The following is a 19,615-nucleotide window of genomic DNA, read 5'->3' as shown; positions in this document are numbered from 1 at the left end:
GCCTGGAAACCAGACCCCAGGTGCAGCCAGAATCGGTGCCACATCTGGAAGCGACAGCCAAGACTTTTGACCAGAGGATCCGAATGTTAAGCGCGTAATTTCACATTCCAGCCCTTGGGGACCTGGTCTGTTCAGCAGAGAGGCCGCATCCTCCCCCCACCTCCGTCAATTCCCTGCCACCTCTATGGGGTTTGCAGGGTCCTCGGCCCTTTGCAAAGATCAGGTCGTTTATTTAGAAGCAGCCCTGATGGTTTAGGAGGTTTCCAGTGGTGGGCTGCACGCGGCTCCACCATGGCACTGATTCTCCAGCGCCCATTCTGATCCGCGCCCAACGGGAGAAGAACCCTGTTCTCCGATCCGAGCGGTAACCTTGTACCCGGCTGTGAACGCCTGCCCGCGGTGCAGGGCAATGGGTGACTGGGCCCAGCAGGGCAGGTCTAGGGCAGAAACCCGGAGTAAAGCTGTCTTCTCTGCCTTGTGACCTAAGCTCTCCCAGGGCTGTCTTCCCCTTTCATTTACTGCGCTCGCTCCTAATGAAGGAGGCCCCGGCACACGGTCACACCCAGGCCGTAGCAAAATTACCCCTTGCTGACAACGGGTGCGGCTGCCCAGGGGATGCCGCTGCGGCTTGGCAGGGCTTGGGGCAGACGGCCAGCGGCAGGTCCGGACTCTGCCCACGCCTGCGCCAAGTGGCACGAAGCCGCTGTTCTGCGGGATGGCCGGGAGGCACCAAGCTGGCTTTGGAAGAGAAGGCGAACGTGGAACCTCACCCATCTGCCCAGCGAGTGCCCCGCGCCGGAATAGGAAGCTAGGACCATGGGTTTGGCCGTTCCCAGCCGTGAACACCAAATGCACCGTCAGCTCCCTAACCAGCTGTACGGGAGAACAAAGAGGCTCCAGCCCGGCCTCCAGCACAGGGAATCCGTCCATCGGCGAGCCTGTGCCCTCCTTCGGCGGGCTTGTGGTCGCCGGCTCGGAGCAGCCAGCTCAGTGGGACCTCCTTCCAGCTTTCCTGACCTGGCCGGTGCATCTCCCTCCTTGCCACAAGACATTCGGTGTAATGAATAGTCAGACTTCCCTCCTCGATAAGGTGCTTCGCAGGAGGATCCCAAAGCACTTTCCGAGGCTGGGAGCCAGGACTCCTGGGTTCTATTCCTGACTTGGGAGGGCAGCGTGGTCTTGTCAGGAGAGCAAGGGAAGTCAGGACTCCTGGGTTCTATCCCCAGCTCTACCTCGACTTGCTTAGTCAAGTCCTGGCATCTCGCTTTCCCCAGGCCACCTGTGGGAAGCCCTTTTAAGGTGAACCGCATGACCTGTGCGCTAAACGTCAGTGCAGATGATGTAGGCCCCGTGCAGGGCAGAGAAACCGGGACTGAATTTCCGTCTCCCCTCAGGGCCACTGGCAGGGCTGGCCCCACGCTGGCTAAAGGCAGGCCCCAGCCTGCAGAGCTTCCGAGAGAAGCGATGTTCCCTGGCACGGACTCCCACACCGGATGCCAGGGAGTCGAAGGGCAAGAGGGCTGCTCAGCCATGCTGCCCGGTGACGCCACCAGAGCAGTCCTCCGGCACCCAACCGTGACGCTGTGATGATCCAGCCCTTCTCTGAGCCAGGGGCCGAGCCTGCTCTCCATTGTGCCGGCCGTTCACGCAACACCAACCCCACCTCCTCCTGCCAGGAGCGCGGACAATTCCAGCTTTGCTGTGGCAGAAATCTCCTCCGTGTGCTCTGGCTGTGGGGACAGCGCTGAGCTACGGGGGGGGGTCTTGGAAAAGATGAGAGAAATCAGAATTCCCTCACGTTTTGGTCCTCATTTCCTGAGCCAATTGGGCTGGACGTTAGCAGAGAATCCTACCTGGAAGCCGCCCAGCATAACCTCCCCCCGCCCAGCTTTCTTCAGCAGTGGACCTCAAAGCACATTAAAGTGGAGGTCGGTATCTTTGTCCGCATATTACAGATGGAGAAACTGAGGCCCAGAGAGGCAGAATGAGTTGCCTGAGGTCATCTAGCAGGTCACGGGACTAGAACCCAGGTCTCTCCAGTCCCAGTCCAGTACTCTAGGCACTAGGCAATGCTGCCTTAAGCATCCATAACTCCCTTATTCGTACCGTCAAAGGTATGGGAGGGAGCGCCCTTCGTCAGTTAGAAGGGTGGGGAATGGGAATCACGACCCCTAGGTTTATTTCCACTTCTAGGAGCACAGCCTGGCAGCTAGAGCAGCCCTCTGGGAGTCCCCGGTTCTCTTCCCGACCCTGCCAATGACCCGCCACATGCTCCGAGGCACGTTACTGCTCCTCTCTGGGCCTCAGTGTCCCCTTCCAATGTGGATCCATTCTGAGAGGAGAGGAGACAATGAGTGGCAGTAAATCTCCGTACAATGCTCTGGGGCCTTTCGTGACAGGGCTGTATTTCACTAGCAGCATGCATCTGACTGTACGTTATTACTCCGACTACTGCGGCCATGCTTAAAAGCCCCAGCTGAGATCAGAGCCCACTGTGCTAGGAGACAGTCCGTGCCCTGGTGAGCTCAAGATCGGCCAAGGCAAGCCCAGCAACAGGCTGGCTGTTCGTTACTCCCAGATGATTGACAGGGAACCAAGGCCCAGGGAGATTAAAGGATCTGCCCAGGGCCGTACAAGGAGTCGGCGATGGAGCCGAGAACTGACTCGAGCTCTCCAGTCCTGGTTGTGGGGTCTGCCCCAGAAAGCAGGGGTGGTGATGAATGATGGTCACGAAAAATCTGACCCAGCTGCCGAAACAAGGGGATATTCTGCTCCCCAAGCCCTCAAGAGGCATCGGTAAAACTGCCTAGCATAGCCCCGTGGGGACGGGAGCCCCCTTTCCCAGATGGGAAAGCCAAGGCGCAGAGAGCCAGGAGGCCGGTGTCTCCAGACGCTTCCACGTCTAGACAGCCAGCGTGGGCGTGCCTCTGGCCAGAGGGCCCGCAGCTCCCAGTGACTTTGACACTCAGAGCCCCTGGAAAACAGATCTAAAGAGTCTCACAGCAGATCCCTAAAAAACTACCGGCCACTGCAGCCTTGATCTCCCGCCCAAGGGGGCGCAGAGAGCACAGTGCAGAACCCAGGCGTCCTGGCTCCCAGTCCACCCCCACAGCACTAGCCCTCACTGTGCTAAGCCCGTCCACTGCAAGCGGCCCCCTTGCAACAGGGCAGGCCCCTGGAAATTGGGAGAGAAGGGCCCCGGCCGGCAAGCGCTGTGCAGTCCCCCCTTCCCCTCCCCGGGAGCCGGGCCTGGCCCGCGCTGCGGATGAATGGAGCTGAGTTGCCACGGCGGTCGTGAGTAACTGCCTTGCCGACGCAAGCCCATTTGTATGCGAGCGGCGGGGCCGGCATACTTGAATGAACAACTTGTTCTAAGCCAAACAGGAAGTCGGGGGCGGTGGATGGGGGGCGGGGAGGGGAGGATGGCCTGGAATATCAATGCCCCTTTTCCCCCATCTTGGATCATTCCTCAAGACGCCCTGACGCTGACGGCTGGAAGGACGGACGCGGCTCGGCTACCACACCAAGCCGAGACAGAGCCTCCCCCCTGCGCCCGCCGGCAGCCGCACTAGCTGATTGGCACGCTGGGCGCATCCGCAGCTCCAGCCCAGGCTCCTTCCCTGGTGCCAGCACGCCCCTGGCAGAGGGAGGGACGGGAGGCAGCCGAGCCTCTTGGCTGGCCCTCTCCGGGGCGTGGAGCCACCGTGGGGCTGCGGCGATCGCTCGGTCGTCCAGCAGCCGCACAGCATGCGGCGGGGTGCGGGTTTCCAGCCGCCCTCGCTTTGCTGCACAACGTGTGTGCGTGTGTACTGCACGTGTGCGTTCCTGACTACCCTCGCTTTGCTGCACGTGTGTGTGTGTACTACACGTGTGCGTTCCCACCTACCCCCCGTTTGCTGTGCGACGCAGGCATGGGATGTGCGTGTGTGTATGTGAGTGTTCCCAGCTACCCTCCATTTGCTTCACCCTCTGCATTCAGGGCTGACTGGGAAGAGGGGGGCAGGCGGGCTGGATCCGGGGGCTGCCATGAGCCCAGGGCACATTCTCCTGGTGCTGGGGGCCGGGGGACGGACATACACCATCCCACATCACCAGGGTGTAAAGGTGAGCAGGTAGCCGCTCACACAGAGCACTTGCTATTTTGCCAGGCTCCAGAGAAGCCCAGAATCCAGATGGTGCTTTGGTGGCCCTGCAGGCTTGTGGCTCCTGAGAAGGGCAGCCCAGAACAAGGGGCACCAGCATGAAACACCGATGGGGCTTGGCACCCCCTCCTCCCCAAGCAGGACAGCTCCCCCTTTACTGCAGCTCAGACCCATCACAGGCTCCCCATCCCCTCTGCGCCCACCGTCCCCTCAGCTCCCGCTCCTGGATGCATGCATCCATTCTGGGTCTCTGCTGCCCTACGTGCCTGCTCTACCCAGCTGTAAACAGCTGCATGAGGGGGTCCCCGAGCGGCTGGCATTTCCAGCAAGGCCGGGTCATGAGGGCTGAGAGGAGAATGGCCCAGAGGAGGACTGGAGATTGTGCACCTGGGTGTTGGCTTGCAAGGAAGAGGGATGAAGGGGAAGGGGCAGGATGGCTCAGTGGTTAGGGCACTAGCCAGCGACTCTGGAGCCCAGGATTTAGCGTGCGGGGAGGTTAAACCACGGAGGACGCTCTGGGAATGGGGGCGGGGGGGAGGCAGATACCCTTACATCTTAGTGGCTGAGATCCCACACCAAGACAGGGGAGAACTCTCCCTTGCCTCAACAGCACCAGGGCAAGGAGTCTAAAAATAATCCTGACCTTGCAGCAGATGGAAGGGGGCAGCCTGGGCCAGCCCCTGCCAAATGTGCACTTAGCCCTGCTTAGAAGTGGCTTTCTCTGGCCAGAGGGTGCACAGCCTGGCTGGCTCCCGAGAGAGCCCAACACCCGCCTGGGGGAAGCTGCAAGAGTTCACAGCTGGCATCCCATGATGGGAGGTCGGGCCGGCCAGCAGCAGGGCATGTGCGGTGGGGCAGGCGGTGGAGAGCTGCCCAGCCCACGGCTCCGTCGGGCGCAGCTACGGACTATAGCCTAGGACGGTGAGGCAGAGAGGATGGCCAGCCCAGTGGGTAGATATCCGACACAGATATCCCGATCTATGGCCAGGGAGCCACTAGCCACCCAGGGTAGATATCCGACACGCTTGCTACACGGCAGGGCAGACCACGCTGCCCCCTTCACCTCGGCGAGCCGCACGGGGCAGCAAAAGGATTCTGAGCGAAGGGACCGACCAGCAAGGGGCTCGAACCAAATCACATCACAGCCGAGGCCCGGCTGCACTTCAGCTCCCAGGAAGTCGCTTCCAATCCCAGCGCCGCCATGAGAAAAGTACGGGGCACCTTGCCGACCTGCGCCACGCTCCCATCACCTCCACTCGGAGCCCCTCTGGAAGTGGGCTATATAGAGGAGGCCCCCCAGAGCGGGCCAGGCTCCAGTGAGCTCTGGGGGGAGCAAGGTGACTAGCTCCACCTCTCTATAACAATCACAGCACCCGCTCTTTTGGAGAGCCTGTCCTCATCCCTAGTCAGTTACTCCCCATCTCCCAGCCCTGGACGGTCCAGTCCCTGCTGGGGTAGCAGCAGGGCTTAATGTGTAATGAAAGGTGTCAGGGCTCAAAGCAATTTTTTTACTTTCATAACTGATGCTGCAAGCCCAGAGGTGCCGGGGGCTGTGAACGGCCAGGCCCAGAGGTGCCGGGGGCTGTGAACGGCCAGGCCCAGAGGTGCCGGGGGCTGTGAACGGCCAGGCCCAGAGGTGCCGGGGCTCAGCCCTGGTACAAATTAAGCACTGGGCAGTAGGAGTTCTCTGCTGGAGGCGAGTGCATATATTTGCTGAGATCCGGTTCCCACCCGAGCAAGGCTCCTTGGAAAGCGTTTGCCCCGATGCACATGGTTATCGGGTGCTAATCAGAACAAGCCCCACCCACACGTCACATTGTCTGCACTGCACCTTCATCCCCAGCAAAAACACAGATAATAGTCGTCAGAAAGTGGGCTGAACAAAAAAACCCCAGGTCAGAACCTTGGGAACTTTCATCTCAGGCGCTGAACTTGGTGACTGGGCATCACATTTACACCTAAGCACTGCTGCCCCCTACTTGGTGACATAGAACTGTTTACCTGTGTGTCATAGGCCCTATATGGCTCACAGAGAATCTTCAGCTCCAGTGCCTGTGCTGTCTGAGTTCTCGCCCCGCTGCTGCTGCGCAATCCCCAGTGGCCACAGAGGCTCTCTGCAAAGCAGCCAGGTTGCCGGCTGCACGGGTCCGAGAAATTCGTTTGCATACTCGCCCCGCTGCTCTTACATGGCATAACCAGCGCTCTAGGGTACGTGTCTGGGATCCTCTGGGTCCTCCCTACACTGGGTACTTGTGGCACAACCCTGGGCACGAGCAGGCTGGCTACCTGGTACAACCACGCAGAGCCCTGCAGAGGGGCTGGTACCACAACTGCCTCCGTGGGCCCCTCTCCCACCCCGTACGCCTCCGGCGCCCTGGTCAGCGAAAGGCAGGGCCGACCCTCTCCCACCGCCTCCCCAAAAGGGGAAGGGAAATTCCACGGCAAAGCCCCAGGGAGCCAAGGAGGAGCAGGAGTGGCCTCTCTCCCCTGACAGCCCCAATTAGACGCATGTAAAAATACAAGAGCCAGCGTTTGTGGTCTGGAAAGATGATCCACCCAGGTCCACGCCTTGCACACACACCCAGTCATTTTCCAAGGGTGTGACAGAAAAGCGTGCGCTGCCCTCAACCGTCTCCCTCTTTCACTGGGAGGGGAGCGGGGACACCGCGGGGCCAGAGCACTGGAAGATCCAGGGCCTTCCATCCTTTCCTTACCGTTATATATGACAGCAGCACCCAAGGGTGCTGGGTGCTGCAGAGACAGGCCCTACTCAAAGGGCCGAAGACAACACCAGGCAGGAGGGGGAACTGTCCCAGCTTTACAGTGGGACACTGAGGGGCAGAGAAATTCAGTGGTTTGCCCACGGTCACACACAGGGAGTCAAGAAGCAAAGCTGGGAATAAATCCCAGATCTCCTAAGCCCTCGTCTAGGGCTGGGACCACACCACCATCTCCAGGCCCCTAACTTCACCCGTCACCGTCCCAGTGGTTAGGGTGCTGACCTATGACTTGGGAGAGGTGGCTGCAAACCTCTGCTCAGTCACAGACTCTGTGATCCTGGGCATGTCACCTAGCCTCTTCGTGCCTCAGTTTCCCATCTGTACAATACAGATAACAGCGCTGCCCTGCTTCACAGGGGCGAGTGAAAATAAATACACCGAAGAGCGTGAGGTGCTTGGATATCACAGTAATTGGGGGCCAGCTAAGTACCCAAAATAAACAGTCACCCCAGTCCCTGGGCTAAATTACAGCTGGGCAAAAACAGATTACCTGACCACTACCGCAGTGCTCTACCCACTAGGCCATGCTACTGCTGCAAAGGAATGTTCAAAGCCAGACTGATGGGGAGTGGTAGCAAAACGGCCGGCCGGCAGTTTCATCCTGCACTGAGTCTATTTTCAGGAGTTTTACAACCCACCTCAAAACTCCCTAGCAGGTGGTGCTTGCCAGCCTCTGGTTTTGCTGCCATGACCCTGGTTTACGACGGTCGTCACCAGAAACGCTCGGTGTATTTTTACCCTTTGAGCCCGACTCTTCTCTGCACCTGGCCGTTTTGTGCCAGTGGAGAGACTCCTGATTTATGGGAGTGAGAATCAGGCTCTACAGAAAATCCAGGCCCTGTGAGTTCAGCTTCACTCTTAGTTTAGAACGGTGTCTCTTTAAAAGAGCCCGTGAAGGTTTGAAGGGGAAGAAAACAGCTTTGTAAACAAACCATGCAATCAAACCACCGCTGTGGCCAGGGATTGCGGTAGCCACGGGTCCATCTGAGAGTGGAATCTACCTCCCCCGAGCTGGGCCAGTCGCTTTTGGAGGCTGCGTCAGAGCCAGGTTGGCAACCTCTGAAAGCAACAGTGGTGAGATCATCGGGGTCAAAGGAAAGGTTGCTGGGTGGTGGAACATCTCGAGGTGACAGAAGTACGGGGCGCGGAGGGCAGATCCCGAGGGGTCCCCAAGCCGCCTCGGGAACCCAGCGCGGTTGGTGCCAGTCCTGTGACTCCAAAGCCCTTGGAGAGATTTCCTCAGTTTCTTTAAGGGAAAGGAATTCGTCTCCGAGCTCAGTCTTGGCGTCTGTGTTGATTCAATCCCCCCGCCGAGAAAACCCCCAGCCAGGATAATAATAGATTTGGAATTTTGTCCAAAGGTCTCGAGAGCACTTTGCAAACGGTAAACCCGAGCGGCGCATCGGGGTTACCCCACCCTACCATCCGGCGGGATTGAGCCGCCGAGTGGGGAACCGACTTGCTCTGTGTCACGTAGCGGGCCTTTGGCATAGCTGGGACGAGAACCCAGGAGTCCTGCTTCCCTGGCCCCTGCTCTAAGCACGAAGCAGGAGCTGAGCCCCTGAAAGAAAACCCGGGAGTGCTGGCTCTCCGGCCCCGGGTTCCAACCCACTAGCTGGCCCTTGCACCCTGCTTTTGAAATCCAGAGCACTCCAGGTCTGGCCCCCTAAAAACCCAGGGAAGAAATTCAGCCTGCACGAGGCATCAGGTGCAGGATCCCGGTTTTTAAAGAGATCCCCACTGAACAGCCACCTCCTGAAACCTGCATTGGTTTGCTGGGCATAAACACTTCTGCACTATCCCACTGCTGGGACAGGCTAGGTGCTTCCCCCCCCCGCCCCACCCCACCAGCGCTACCATCCCCCCACTGCACCCCCTGCTGGGACAGGCTGGGTGCTTCCCCCCCCGCCCCACCCCACCAGCGCTACCATTCCCCCACCGCACCCCTTGCTGGGACAGGCTGGGTGCTCCCCCCCGGCCCCGTCAGCGCTACCATCCCCCCACCGCACCCCCTGCTGGGACAGGCTGGGTGCTCCCCCCATCAGTGCAACCATACCCGCACTGCACCCCCTCCTGGGGAGACAGGGACTGCGAAAGGACGAGTATACAAAGCTCAGATTTCCTTGAAGGAAGGCGCAAATCCCTCCTGCGTTTTTCCCTCCCTGGTCTGCCCCACCCCTGGGCAGTCTGAGGTGCAGGGAAGTCTCGGCCATGCCTGGAAGCGAGGGACACTGCTCAGGGGTGGCAGGCTCTCTGGGGAGAGGGATTTACGTAGGTAGGAAGCCCCCGACAAACAGGCTCCCACTGCTTTAATTGGGACCAAGGGGACCTCGCACCTGACACTTGCAAGCAATTAATTTTCCACTCCAAGGAGATGGTGCAATTCTTCTTCAGCAGCAGGGACAATACCCAGCTGCAAGCGCCCAAGGAAACAGCTCTGAGGACTGCCCAGAGAGGGTCTGCAAGGCCAGGGGAGAGGCTGCTGGCGGGAGCCTCCTCCCCACGGAGCAGTGACAGCAGGGCGAGCCCCTGCAGGGAAGACTCAGGGCCAGAATCACTCTGTGCAGGGGGGCGAACCAGGATGCTCTGTCCTCCTGAAATGTCCCTCTCCTCCAAAAGAGCTACGAACATTGCAAACCCATCGGAGCCTGCTCCAGACAGGCGGGCCGGGGCGTGGGGGGGAGCAGATAAAGACACACAGAGCATTTCCCCCCAAGGATCTGAAAGCCCCCTGGACAAAAGCATTAAAATATTATGCACAGAAAGGGACTTGCCCAAGGTCACACAGCATATCAGTGGCAGAGCTGGGAAGAGACTCAAGCAGTCCTGCCACCTAACTCTAGCCACTAGGCCACATTCTCCCACATCCTGAATCCCCAGTCCCTCTATGAATAAGGCTGCTTATTTAGGTGCTTAAATGGGAAACTGACCTCCTTGCGGGTGAGTCGGGGTGGGAATCTAGCCCCAAGTGCTGAACACTTAAGAAAATTCTGGCTTGGATGGCCCTGTGCCTCAGTTTCCCCACCTGTAAAACAGAGGTGACACCGTACAGGAATCAATGCTGCACCCCAATCGCAGGGAGCGAGAGCAGGCTGGGGAGGGACACCGCGGGGGACAGGAGGAGCCTCTGGTTGGAAGCAACCACCCAGCACCTGAGCTCCCAGCAGCCCCTCAGAGGTCACCCAGCGCCCCAGCCATGCAGGCCTCCAAGCACCTCGCACTCACTGCTGGACTCCAGCCTCCCAAAATCCCTGTGATGGAGGGGAGTGGATCCATCAGCTTGCCCAAGGCCAGTGGCAAGCCCTTGAGGTCCAGCCCGGGGCCCTCTCCTCCCTCATGGCTTGGACAGCTGGTGGCAGTGAGGACTAGGAACCCAACGCTGTGTCTCACTAGAGCCCCCAGGGCCAGGAGCACAGCTTCCCTGCAGGGCACGGGGCGACTTTAGCCTCCGCCTGTCTGGGCTCTCCCCGGCCCCGCTGCTCTGCCATTGAAACTTCTCCCCTGCTGAGAGAAGGGCCCAAACCAAACGCCCTGGCAGCTTCCCCGGGGGCCGAACCAGAACCCCAGCCGCCAGGGCTCTGAGCTAGGCAGCAGCGGTTCCCAGGCTCTGCTCAGAGCCGAGTGGATGCAGCTGATTGCAGAACCACCAGCAGGGTTCAAAACCTGCGGCCGCCAGGAGCAGCTTCCACTGGGAGGCGTCGCCCGGCGTTATAGGGGATTTTACACTTGCTGCACGATGCCCCTGCGTTAGCTATTTCCAGATCAGAGAAAGTTTTCTCCAGACCTTGACGGGCCTTGAGGGCAGCCGCCGGCCAGCACTGGACCTGTCCAGTTCCCTCCCTGGCTAGGACTGGATCCCCCACCCTTCACGTCCCCTGCAGCGGCCACGTGGGCTCAGGCTGGGGTGATACCTTCCCCGGCCCATCCAGGAGGCCGGGAAACTATCACGCCTTCCCCCTGGGGCCTGGAGCCTTGTTTACACAAGAATCACAAGATCTTGCTGAGTCGAATTGGTTTATGAGTTGAATTGGTTTATAAACTGGTTGGCTAACAGGGGCCACCCTGTGTGAACACTTCTCTCCCGTGAACAGCCATGTAGCTAAGGCTGGACGGCAGGGAGGCAGGGCATAAAGCATGGCTGGCCTTGTGGTTAAAAGCCCTGGCCTCAAACTTGGAAGACGGTGCGTCCTATCTCTGCCACAGACTCCCTGCATGTCACCTCTCAGTACAACGGCTGGTCCCTTCTCCCACTGTTTCGATAGTCAATTCCTCGGGACAGGGGCTGTCTTTTGCCAGGCGTACGTACAGCACCAGGCACATGGGGCCGTGATCTCGGCTAGGGCCGCTGGAGGTTACTGCGGTACAGAACACCCTGGGCGAAGACAGGGAGGTTAGCAGCCCGGCGTGGCATCCTTGGTGGGGTCAGATCTTATCTCCACCATGCAGAGAGGGATGATTAACTGCTGTGTGCCTCCCAGGCCTTTACACAGGACCAAAGAAATAAACCGTACAGCTAAGGCTGGTGAACCTGCTCTACCTCTCCTTCCCAGCCGGCTGCCTGGCAAGGCCATGGCACGGCAGGAGCGCAGCTTCCTTCCCGCAACAAACACAGCTGCCAGGCTCCGCAGTGGAGCGGGATGAGAGCAGCGCTTGCTGCCAAGCTGGCAGCGAAAAGCAGCTTAAAACTCAGCTCTAAAAATACCGGCCCGGTATTCTTAGCCGCTGGCACGCTTTCGAAAGCGCCCTACAGGATCACATCGCCACCGGGAATAGCCGGATTGAGAAATCAAGCGAGCGGGTCTGGAGCCACCAGAGCGAGTCCACTATCGCAGCTGCCACCAGCTGCCCATGGAGCTCTGGTGACAGAGGGCCCACTTTCACCAGCGTAAACCAGGAGGGAGCGCCACCCAGGCCTCTGGACTCACACCAGTGACGGGGATCACGCTCAGGGGATCGGTCTTTGCCAATCGCACCCCAACTGCCCAGGAGTGCTCTTCCCGCCAGCAAAAGGGGGGAGTCTGGTGGGATCTGATGTCTGTAAGACACAAGAGGGTGGAAACTCAGGCGAGGAAGGGGGCTTGGGTCACAGGAGACCTGGTGGCCCAGACACACTCCCTGGGGGGCCCTACGCACGGCACACTAGGGTATATTTTCGAAAGGGCTGGGGCCTCTTTCTCCGGAGAGCAGTGCCAGAGGGGTCACCGTGGCTGCCGCTGGGGGCTGAGGATTTCGGAAAATCTGGGCTCAATTGTGGGGGGTTGAGCCCTTGAAAAACCAGCCTCCGTGTCCCAGAATCCCTCTCTGCTGTCCGCCCAGTCTCTCTAGACGGTAAGCTCCTGGGGGCCAGTGCTGTCTCACCACATCTCTGCAGTACCTGGCACGCTTTGGGGGGGGAGGCCCTAGGGGTTGCTTCAGTTCAAATCACACACACACACGACCAGGATAAGTGGGCTGCCCTAGCGACAGCCTGACTAGGCAAGGACTGCCTCTCACGCCGCGCTTGGGTACGATCGGGACCCTTGGGTGGCACCGAAATATAAATCGTTAACAGGTCAGTACACAGGGGGTTTCTCTCTCTCCCGTCTCTGCTCCTTCCGTCAGTCTCCTCTCTGCATTTCTCTCTCTCCTGTTTTCGGATCCACTTCCGCCTCCCCGGCGATTTTTTCCCCTTCCCCTGCTGTCATAGACACACACACCCCGCCGAGCACAACCTGAGCCCAATAACATTCAGGGCGGAGTCACAAGTACCCAGCCTGGGCTGGCTTTGCAATCCAGCACCCCGGGGTGGCCGGTCCCTCACTCTGACAGCTGTTTGGGGAGGGAGAGGAGACATTTCAACCCGACTGGCAGCACAGGGCTGGTGAGTGAGAATCAGCAAGTGACAGTGTCCAGCCTGAAATAAAGGAGATACAACATCACTCCACTCACCATGAGCCACACAGCCCAGTGGGCAGATTCCCCAGTTATCACAGCCCCAGCTGGACATATCTAGGAGGCAGATTACTTTTATTCCAGTAGCACCGCGGCCACAGTCAAAATCAGGGCCCTCCGTGCTGGGCGCTGCGTAGACAGCTGGTGAGAGACAGTCCTGCCTGAGAGAGCTCCCACTTGAAAACAGAGTGAGAAGGGAAAGTGAGTCAGAGAGAGGTTAAAGTGACTTGCTGAAGATCACCCAGCAAGGCAGTGGCAGAGGTGGGAATGGAACGCAGGTCTGCAGACCCCTTGTCTGGTTACCCTCCTCCTGACATGCCCCTCTTTTCTCCCTTGCAGGGCAGGGTTGAACCTTGTGTACTGCGTCCGGGGGGTGGGGGGGGGAAGGGGACGACGACACCGAGACAGCTCTGCGGAGAGGCTCGGACTGGCCTGCCTCAGCCCTGATGAGCAGCGAGGGTAACAGCAGCCCAGACGGTGTGCACACTGCAATCCCACAGCCTAGCAGGTTGTAAAACCAGCGCAGGGCTTTTCCCAAGGCAACAGCCCCAGAAACATTCAGCAGCGTAAAAGCCAGACGGGTTTTCACAGTGACAAAAGTCACTGCTGTGAAATGGGAATTTCAATAGCTGGGATGGGGATCTTTCAGCACCGCCCGTTATGGTTTGGCTCAAATCACTTTACAAGGGTAGGTCAGCACCTCTAGCTGCTATCAGGCAGGGGAGAGAGTCTCCAACCTAGTGGGTGGCATACGTCAGGAGACCCAGGGTCCATTCCCAGCTCTTCCACTGAGCTGATGAGCAACTTCTGGCAAGTGGCCTCCTCTCCCATCCCACAGCTGTCTTGTCTATTTATCCTAGGAACTCTCTGGGGCCGGGGCCATCTTTCACTGTGTGTTTGTACAGCACAGAGCACAATCAGGCCTTTAGTCACTTCTGTAACATAAACAAGATATGGGGAAACTGAGGCACGGAGACGCTGAATGACTTGCCCAAGGCCACAGAGTGAGTCAGTGGCCAGGAATGGAACCTAGGTCTCCTGCTTTTTCCTGCCACTCCCCACGACCTCACTGCCTCCAGCCCCTGGTTCCTGACCTGCAGTACCTCTTATTGTGCACCACTCCCATCCCTCTACCGAGACACTAACCCTGACCGACAAGATGCTGTGCTATCCCAAACCCCCGTCTCTGCCCTGCCTGCTGTCTGCTCCTCCCAAACTAGCCCCAGACTCGGCCAGGAGAAGCCAACACACAGTGTGGACTAAGATCCGGTGGGAGCCATGAGATCCAATCCCCTTCTGACTCTTGTGTGTAGCGTGCCAAGGGGCCTGCTGCCCTCCACCCCAGAGCTGGCTGCATTTTAGCGTTGATCATTTCTGAAGCAGTTTGGAGCAAAATGCTGTAGAAACGCCATCTCAAACGTGCCTCTAGTTTTGCGGGCCTCAGTTCTTGGGTGCCCCGATTTAAGACACAGAGGGTACGTCTATACCGCACACTGGGCCCGGCTCTGTAGGACCCAGGTTTGTGGCCTTGGCATTTCCAACCCCGTGCCGGAGCATCCACACTGCATTGTAAACCTGGGTTGGCAGTTGCTGGGTCTCTCAGCCACGTCCGCACTGCACCACACGGACCTTCTGACTCGGGACTGCGACTTGAGCTGCGTGCCCCCTGCAAAAGGACGGGGCTTTGGACCCGAGTGCCAGCAGGACTCAGGCTCTGACAAGCCCCCTTCGCAGGGTCCTAGGACCCGGGTCCTGAGTGCACGCCAATCCAAGTCAGACTGAGGTGCTTGTGGGTGGAAGGGGGGCTTGGACCAGACCTGAGTCTGGGCTTAGCATGCAGTGTACATGAACCCCAGGGTTAACTCCTTTGCCATCTTTCCTCTCACCCCCACAATGAAAGGGGAGAGAGGTGGAATATCACTTGAAACGTCCCATGTGGAGTCTCCGGCCTTTCCCCCTGCCCCGTGACCGCCTGTTTATCCCAGAAGGTTACAAGGTTTCTATTTGAAACGTGTGTTTACATTCCACATTCCTCCCCCTCTAAAAAAAAAATCCTTTATTAGCATGGCCCGGCGATGCTGTGCGAGTGCCCTCGGAGATGCCAAGCCGGTGAGCTGGCCGGAGCGGCCCTGCATTCCCGGCCCTCTGGTTTTGCAGACAGGGTGACTCACGGCTGGCGAACGGCGACTTGCGCTCCTTTTAAACATTCGCACCGAGGGGCTGACGCACGAGCTTCCCTTGGACACAAGCAGCAAGACGGATGGGGTTTCCGTGCCGACCCCCCACCCAGGCATGATCAGACGCGCCGCGTCCATTTCCATGGCTGGAGGGCGCCCATCTGGGATGCGCTTTGTAACTTCACGGCTCAGCAGCGCTTAGAGCCCGATCGCGCCTCGTTCAGCACCTCCCCCGGGCGACACGCACCGAGCAGAGCACAACCCAGGGCCCGCAGGTTGCTGCGCTTTGGGGAACCGCAGGCTGAACAGTTACAGAGCTAGACAGAGGCCCACTTCTGGAGGCAGTGGTGGGGCAGGGCACGGGACGGGGAGCACAGACCTAGATGTAATCCCCAGCCCTGCCACTGCCTTGCTGTGTCTCTCTGGGCAAATCACTTTCCCTCCTTCTGTGAAATGGGGAGCAGGGCTGCCTCTCTGAGCCCTGGGGATGCACAGGGTCAGACCGCATTGACCAGCTGCTGTCTATAGGGCAGCACGAGTTAAAGGGCAAACGCCGCTGTGAATCGGGGGGGCAGTTAAACTGTTTGCCCCAATTTTGTCGTCGCGGGAAAGCGCCTGACTGGTGGCTACTAATATTCTATTCAATAAAGCCCGAGGCAGACTCCAGCTGGGACCACCTCCGTTCTGGGCTGAAAACCCGTGCCATTGCGTTACCCCTGAGCGGCTGTGAAACCACAGGTGATCAGAGCCCCCAAGCCAAGCGGCACTGTGACCTGACGCACGGGGTCGCTGGGCCGTTCCGGTTTGGCCCGTCCACCCCTCCATAGACAGAGAGGGGCAGATAGGCCAAACCTGAGTGACGCTATGACCACATGTCCTGGGTCTCAATGCCCAGAGCAAGGAACTGGGCCCAGACTCGTGGGCAGGAGCTGCCGCTGTGAGGTGAGTGCAGATCAGTTTCGCTCTCCCCCTTCCGCCCCCCCAGCCTCACTTTTCAGCGCCCCCCACTATTGTCTTGTGTACACTGATGGAGCAAAAAACAACATTATTTGGTGACCTTTCTGTGGCTTATTGGTCCCACCACCCCACCTCTGCAACGAAATTTACTAAAAAAATTCAGTGACAAAGTCATAACCTTGCCCAGGATGGATTTCCAGGCGTATCTTTGCATTCACCTGCACACCAGAACCATTCCCCTTTGAAAGGGCCAGGATCATGCCCACGTCCCCCCACTCCCCACCCTTTCCCCACCCCGCAGCTTGTCCTGAGAGCATCTCCAGGCGAGTCCGGCGATAACTGAACAAGAGGCCATGGGAACATAAGAACGACCACATTGGGTCAGAGCAAAGGTCCATCTAGCCCAGTCTCCTGTCTTCCGACAGTGGCCAATGCCAGGAGCCCCAGAGGGAATGAACAGACCAGGGAATCAAGAACTGTCACCCCTGTCACCCATTCCCAGCTTCTGGCAAACAGAGGCTAGGGACACCATCCCTGCCCATCCTGGCTAACAGCCATTGACGGACCTATCCTCCATGAATTTATCTAGTTCTTTTTTGAACCCTGTTATGGTCTTGGCCTTCACAACATCCTCTGGCAAGGAGTTCCACAGGTTGACTGTGCGTTGTGTGAAAAAAGCTCACCCTGCGAGTCCTGCATCAAACCCATCACTTTCCACGGAGCCACAGCATCCAAGCGGAGTCAGACCAAGCCCCAACCAGGCTGCTTTACAACTTGTAGTAACCAGGCACCCAAATCCTGACGCACGCAAACACACAAGCAAATCCTCCCAAAGCCAGGGGATCCGGCCAGCTGCAAACTCCACCAGGATTAGGTAATGCTGACAATTACTTGCACATCATCCAGCCCTACATCCTCTCCCTTGCTTACCCTTGTTACACACCCTCACTCACCCATTTGCCAGGCCAGGCACTGACGGGCCAGCGCGTCTCCCAGTCTGGCTGGCACCAACCCCGTTGCACACGGTTCTATGCAATCAAAAGGCGACAGGCTTCTGGGTTTCTCTCCCGCACCCCCACGCCCCTCTGCTGCCCCCCATTTCCTTCACCCTGTGAGAACCAGCTCCAAACTCCACATCCCGGTTGACGCAAGTGCATGGATGCGGTTTGTGAACACGGAGCCCTTCTTTGTGATGAGAAGGGAGGGCGGGGGGCACAGGCTGTGCAATTTTGAGAGGCGGTCAGCTAAAGGAGGGGCAGGGGCAGCCCAGTGGTTCAGAGGCATCTCCCAATCCAGGGAAGGAAGGAAGGAAGGGAGGCCGTGCTATTAACATCTCAGGTACCTAAAGGCAGCGAGCCGGGGCTAAAATGGAAGCTGACGCTGTCCACTTGAGATCCGAGGGGCTGTCGGCGCTGCAGGGGGCTCTATCTACAGAAGCCAGGTGCAGCCGGGCATTGAATGGGGCTGCAGGCCAAACTGGAAGAGGGGAGGGAGTATCTCCCTTCTGCCTTCAGAGGAGGGCTGAAGATCTCAGGAAGCCAGAGGTGGGGGTGGTAAATCAGGGCAGAATGTCCCTGCATCCACCCCCTGCCCTTGTCACTGACAGATCAACCCTCCCTGCTCGCAGGGGTCCATGCTGGAAACTGACGCTCCGAGCGATTCTCATTCCTTAAACGCCGCCGAGGCTGACGGCGCTGGGAACTTAGAAAGCCGGAGCCCCTCGCCCTGAGGTGGCCGGCAGCTAAAAGAATCAACGCCGGACAACGAGGCGTGCGCGTGAAGGGACGGGAGCCGTGCCCTGCCGAACGCCTCGAGCCCTGGGCGCGTCGTCCCTCAGCGCAAGGTCGCGTGTCACTCCCACCAACCCACACAACCTCAAGAGACCCAACCCCTTCACAGACACGCCGCGACGGACCGTGCTTCCCCGCACCGCAGGGGAAACCGGGCTGCCACCTCTCCAGGCCAAAGGTCATTTAGTGACCCATTCTGCAGCTGCCATCTGTGCCAGCTCGGAGCCAAAACCTCGGCAGTGGGCACTGGTGCGGGCCGCCACCCACCACGGTCTCTATTCAGGGCCAGCTGTGTCCTGAGGACCCAATCCAAAGCCCACCGCAACCACTGGTGGGGGGGGAGGGGGGAGTCTTGCCATACACTCCCCCAGGTTTTGGATCCGGCTCCCAGGGGCAGCAGAGGCTGAATCCCTGTTGAGGCAACAGAGACAGCCGCTCAACTGTAAGTCAGGGTGGAACCCAATGGAGCTACATCCATTTACAGCCGCTGAGGATCTGGCTCAGGCCCACACCGCAGCTGGCTGGCTCAGGGACGTGGCAGGAGCTGGAATATCACGGGGCCACCATCAAAATCAACCCATGCGCTGAGTCCTTCTGACAGGGAAAAGAAAAGGGTGCTTGGCAGAAGCAGCTGCTGGCAGGCAAGTCCGTCCCATATTCCCAGGCTTTCATTCAGCTTCCGAGCACCTTAACCCCGGAGTGAAGACTCAAAGGATCCAAAGAAAAGCCACATGGCATTACGAAACCCTGACCATCTGCCTGGCTCCTGGCTCCGCGAAGGGTAAACCCAACCCTGAGCAACTCTTGCATCGCGGGGCTCAGCGTACACGGCAGGATCGTGCCCTAGGACTAGAATTCCCAAGAGAGCTCAGCACCCAGAATGAGGGCCAGATTTCCGAAAGGGCGAGCGGGGCAGAGCGCCCTTTGGAAAACCTGCCCCAGAGCACCAGCGCTGAGCCCTCGAAAACCTATCCCCCCGGGCAACTTTATAAACCCAGCTCCGTATTTGCAACACCGTGGGCCCAATCCCACGAGATGCACAGTGCCCTGCACGGATGGAGCGGCCCCGTGGCAGGGTCCGGCCCCCACCAATGCCAGAGGCACCTCCTGCTCCGTTCTAGACACCCAGGGCAATCAACAGCGTTGACAAGGCCGAATTAACAATCGCGCGGCACTCACCTGCCACGGGAAGGCCATGGATCCGAGTCCGCGAAAGGAGCTCCAGTGATTGCTCGCGTCCGGATACCCCATCTGAAGAAAAACACGATTCGCTCTCGTAAATCGTCTGCAACATCGCGGGCGGCCCCAGCGCCCTGGGCACGAGAAGCATGCCAGGAACGACTCAGACACCAGCTACCGCAGGGCCCAGCAAGGCAATCCACGCTGGCTTCCTTCCCTGTCGCACCTTCGCCTTACAATCCGGCGCAGGGCAAGGGAGCTTTCCTTTGCAAGGGGGGTGGGGGGGGGGTCCGTTGTGCCGAATCTCAGCCGAAAACCATCAGACGTCCCCCGCCCTCCACCCGCAAAGCGCAAAAGGCGGAGGTCTCCGAGGAAAAGTTAAAGCATCCGAGTCAGCGAGCAGCGTTCGACAGCAACCCCAAAAAGATTCGTCTGCTGGGCCAAACAAATAATATTCAAATCTTGCAAACAAAATTATAATAGTCACTGTTTATGCCAACTGCAGACAGCAGAGGCCAGGCGTGGGAAGGGCCCGCTGTTCCGGAAGGGGGTCCAGGCGCTAGTCTAGAGAAGAAGGAGGGTTTCACATCTCCGGCACGGTCTGATTCACGCCGGGAGGCAGCTCCCCACCCGGGGAGGAACAGCACTGATCAGGCATC

General features: G+C 58.9%; 1 protein-coding gene across 8 annotated transcripts in view; it reads right to left on the bottom strand.

Annotated features, from left to right (window-relative positions):
* The window catches only part of HDAC5 (histone deacetylase 5), a 108,337-nt gene that overhangs the window by 50,511 nt on the left and 38,211 nt on the right, over nucleotides 1-19,615 (bottom strand). For 4 of the 8 annotated variants that reach the window (XM_077806539.1, XM_077806538.1, XM_077806540.1 and 1 more), the window contains exon 3: nucleotides 18,957-19,028. The exons of 1 other annotated variant lie outside the window; for it this stretch is intronic. In XM_077806539.1, coding sequence (XP_077662665.1) covers nucleotides 18,957-19,028 — 72 coding nt within the window. Of the gene's footprint in view, nucleotides 1-18,956; nucleotides 19,108-19,615 lie in introns of those variants that run through there. 3 more of the 8 variants (XM_077806536.1, XM_077806537.1, XM_077806544.1) reach the window with 1 other exon arrangement.

The sequence above is a fragment of the Eretmochelys imbricata genome, chromosome 27, assembly GCF_965152235.1.
Source record: "Eretmochelys imbricata isolate rEreImb1 chromosome 27, rEreImb1.hap1, whole genome shotgun sequence".
Lineage (NCBI taxonomy): Eukaryota > Metazoa > Chordata > Testudines > Cheloniidae > Eretmochelys > Eretmochelys imbricata.
This window is presented reverse-complemented; position numbering and strand designations above follow the sequence as displayed.